The sequence below is a fragment of the Lipotes vexillifer genome, unplaced genomic scaffold, assembly GCF_000442215.2.
Source record: "Lipotes vexillifer unplaced genomic scaffold, Lipotes_vexillifer_v1.1 scaffold113, whole genome shotgun sequence".
In the NCBI taxonomy this organism is placed as follows: domain Eukaryota; kingdom Metazoa; phylum Chordata; class Mammalia; order Artiodactyla; family Lipotidae; genus Lipotes; species Lipotes vexillifer.
The window spans coordinates 245,154-249,155 of NW_006792514.1; the positions used below are offsets into that span (position 1 = coordinate 245,154).

The 4,002-nt window shown below is 43.6% G+C and overlaps 1 protein-coding gene across 1 annotated transcript; it reads right to left on the minus strand.

The window, feature by feature from the left end:
• Positions 1–1,378: 1,378 nt before the first annotated feature.
• On the minus strand, positions 1,379–3,517 carry HSPE1 (heat shock protein family E (Hsp10) member 1). The gene is made up of 4 exons (XM_007465696.1): positions 3,480–3,517; positions 2,727–2,891; positions 1,696–1,785; positions 1,379–1,618 (listed from the first exon to the last, which is right to left on the minus strand). Exons 1-4 carry the CDS (start codon positions 3,480–3,482, stop codon positions 1,568–1,570), a joined length of 309 nt encoding a protein of 102 aa, XP_007465758.1. The 5' UTR covers positions 3,483–3,517; the 3' UTR covers positions 1,379–1,567.
• Positions 3,518–4,002: the final 485 nt, after the last annotated feature.

Here is a 4,002-nt window from a genome sequence, read left to right on the forward strand (position 1 = left end):
GACGTGATCAAAAGTTGAGGCCATTATTCCAAGTCACTTAAAACTTCATCTAGACTTTGATTCCACAAGAAAAATATGGAATACAACTTTTAAAAGACATGATCATAGTTTATAAGCAACCAAAACTAGGCAACAAATTTGACTGCAAGGCAGAAAGAGCTGGTAGGTGAGAGGTAGTCATGTTTAGGGGCTGGTAAATGAACTTTGTTGGATTGTTTGGGTTCAAATCTTAATTCTCCCTGGCTGCTATAGCTAAATCAAGCTATTTATCCAGTTCTGTCAGTTGCCTATTTGTTAAACTCAATAAATTGTATACTAGATACTTACCAATTGCCAGACACTTTTAGATAACCCCTCCCCTTTTCCATAGTCATTATCACCAGGACTGAAATGTGTATTAAGTACTTAGGATTGGCTGACAAAGTAGCAGGGGCCATGAAGGATGAAGTTTTAGACAGCATCTGAATGTGGATTACCTATGTCCAAATACTGGCTTTGCCACTTCCTAGTGTCCCTGGTTATTACTTAACCCCTCTGTGCCCCACCTTACTTATCTGCAAGACACGAATAGTACCTGGCTCATATGCTATTAAAAGATTAAACCATCCACTATATGAAAGTACCTACAATGGAGGCCAGTACCTGGAAAATGCTTAAGAATTAGCTATGGGGACTTCCCCTGTGGTGCAGTGGTTAAGAATCCACCTGCCAGTGCAGGGGACATGGGTTTGAGCCCTGGTCCGGGAAGATCCCACATGAGGCGGAGCAGGTAAGCCCGTGTGCCTAGAGCCTGTGCTCCACAAGAGAAGCCACCACAAGGAGTAGCCCGCTCACCTCAACTAGAGAAAAACCTGCACGCAGCAATGAAGAACCAGTGCAACCAAAAATAAAATTAAAACAAACAAAAAAAGCTCCACGACCATAGAGGATCGCAGCAGTGAGAGGCCCGCATACCGAAGGAAAAAAAAAAAAGTTGGCTATGCCTGGCATATAGAAGGCACCCAGCCAGTGTGAGCTATTATAACCTGCCTTCGAGTTTTTGCTAAGTAAATTATGTAGTAGTGTTGTTTTAAAAACTGGAAGTGTTAAGTTTTTCAAAATATAACTTAAGAAATAAGACATATGAGACTAGATTTCATAAACTACACTGAAATGTTTGATATAAATAAGGTCAGAATGTTGCTATTTGTCTTTACTTTCTTAAAATGTTAAGTGTAAATCTATGGCCTTCTATCAGCATCAACTATATATGTAAAAAGCCAACTTGAAAACCGAAAACCTGTTTCCCTGAATTCTCTGCAGGTTATTTCTAAAAAAAAAAAAAAAAAAGCCCCATAAACTAAAAACCATCTTTAAATCACTAAATAAAGATAAACCATTCATTTATATACTTTTATTTGGGAACGTTTAAATCAATACAGAGAAACTAAATTTCAGAGACACTGAATATCATTAGTTTGGATATCATTACTTTATTATAAAAGAAACACGGAAATTATTTACATGATGAAAGATTTCAGAACTTCAGTGGCAGCTTCACATGATGCCATTTCAACAGTGACTTATTTTAGTCGACGTATTTTCCAAGAATGTCACCATCTCTAAATAAGAAATAATCCTGCAAACAGAAACAGTTAGTTAAGAAAACTAACAGCAAATACTTAGCCTCTCCTTAATAATATGAAGTTTACACACCTTGTCATCTAGAACTACTTTGGTGCCTCCATATTCTGGGAGAAGAACTTTATCTCCAACTTTCACACTAACTGGTTGAATCTCTCCACCCTTAAGAAAATAAAGATGTTTATTAGTAAAGACATCTAGTTGACCCAAATATTTACACTTTTATTAATCAACTGTGCTCATTCAAATCAAATGTTAAAAAAGGACTTTGTGGCCAAATGATATAATTTATACAACCATAGTTCTTCACTCAAACATATCACTGTCGAGTTACACTTTGAAATAATGCACATTCAGTAGCTTAAACTAAAACCTGATTTCAGTGTAAAGGTTCAAAGAGTTATACTGGGAAAACTAACTGTAAGATTTTTGATCGTTAAATATTAACATAACCTCTCAAGTATGAGAAGTAAACCAGTTTTTAAAACTACATGTACAATGGTCATGTTTAACTTCTTTCAACACACAAAAACTTGAGTCTTCTTTCTGACTTTGGAACATACACTTCGAGATTCAACTTCTGTTCCTCCAAAGCAGATCTGGGGAGAGGGATTGAGGCAGAGCGCCCAAAGCCTTCCTATTCCTAACTCCAGAATAGCTCCTTGCTAGACCTTTCTTAGAGGCAACTGGAACAATGCAATTAACATATTTGACCTCCAAGGGCATTTATTGCGTATTCTAGTTGCTTTCAGAGGTCTGAGGTCTAACCCTTAATTGGAGAATGACTACAATAGCCCAGCCAGCTCCTTTTATATGCTAACCAAGGCCGAAAGTGATTAAAAAGATTATGGCAATTTCAGTGTGTTAGAGGTTAGACCAAGAGTTCAAATTTATGCCGTCTGATTTTAATACTGTGGAACTCTCCATCATATAAAATTAGCGATTTTTTTTCACAATCATTTTTGCTGAAAGATTAGGTGCGAACCCACTAGGGACTCATCTTTAAAATAAGCTACCTAAAAGGCTACTTTTAACAATAACCAGGGGTTTTTTTCCCCCCCTCCTTCACATAAAAAATTAGTTCCATTTCAGTCCCCATTTACCTTTCCTTTAGAGCCTGATCCAACAGCTACTACCGTTGCTTGCAATACTTTTCCTTGTGATTTTTCTGGAAGCATAATGCCTCCTTTGGTTACAGTTTCGGCTGCACTTCTTTCAACTAGTACTCGGTCAAAGAGGGGAAGAAACTTTCTAAATGCCTGTCCTGCCTGTAGAGAGAAAAATGTTAGATTTGAAACACAATGTATTCTGAACAGGCCACAAATGGCTTTCAAAAATAACGACAAAACTCAGATTTTTCATTCAAAGGAAACGCCTCTGAACGTTCAGCTCTAAATTCCGAGTTTAATTTCCCATTCCCTATGTGTGTTAGGGATCACTGTTGCTCATTTGGTCAGCAGCCAGACGAGCTTCCAAGACAACCTTAGTATCTCCCAAGGTCAAGTATTCTCCTTCGTCGGATTTTTCTGTAAATTGTCAGCAAACATTTAAGTCCCTCTGCCTGGAGCCGTGCTTTTTTCAAGACAATTACACACCCACTAATGTCCCGCAAGAGACGTGAGTCGGCCACCGTGCGTGCGTCCGGATTCCCATCCCGACACACACGCTGCCTCACACGCGCGTGCAAAGAGGTGGAAAGGGTCGGGGGGGCGGCCCTCGCCTCTCCAGGGTTCGGGTGGGCGCGGGTCTCTGAGTGGCCCCTACCCCTCCCTCCAGGCCCAAAGGGAATCGTCCGGACTCCCCGTGCGCCCCAGGCCAACCCGGGCCCGCTGGCCTCCAGCCCACGCGGGACTCACCATGACTCTGGTTGCAACACTTCGTACTCTCGCTCTCTGGCCGCCGCCGCAAAGAAGAGATCCGCAGTCCGACCCCCCTGCCACGTGAACTCGAGAAAAGACCTCCGCGCGCGCAGGCGTGCTCGCCCTCGCCCCCGGCCCCTCCCCGCGAAAAGGGGCGGCCGCACCTGCCCGCGCCACGATTCGTTTCCTGGGCTCTGCGCAGGCCACTGACGCGCGGACCGGTAGGCGGAAGAAAAGAGGAGCTCTTTCTAGACTTTTCTAGGCTTTTCTAGGCCGCGAGCCGAGGTGAAAGTACTTACCCTTCACGTCCCCTCCCGGAAATGACGTGATTTGACCCTTGACCCACACAGAGCCCGGCGCTTCCCGGAAAGTTCTGGAACGGCGCGCCGCCCGGGAACTAGCCTAAACCGGCCGGAGAGGGCTAAGCCAGCTGGCCTGGCCCAGCGCGGTGGGGAGGGGCGGGCCTGGCGCGCGGCGAGTGCAGATTGCAGGGCCCGGGCGGACGGGACGGGGGTGGGAG

Bases quoted from the DNA above. Each gene is read 5' to 3' on its own strand.
- HSPE1 (XM_007465696.1), bottom strand. The intron at 1,786-2,726 runs GTAAATGGGGAC...TATTTTCTTAAG, and splicing joins GATCAGGCTCTAAAGGAAAG to GGTGGAGAGATTCAACCAGT. The intron at 1,619-1,695 runs GTGTGTAAACTT...TTCTGTTTGCAG, and splicing joins AAGTAGTTCTAGATGACAAG to GATTATTTCTTATTTAGAGA.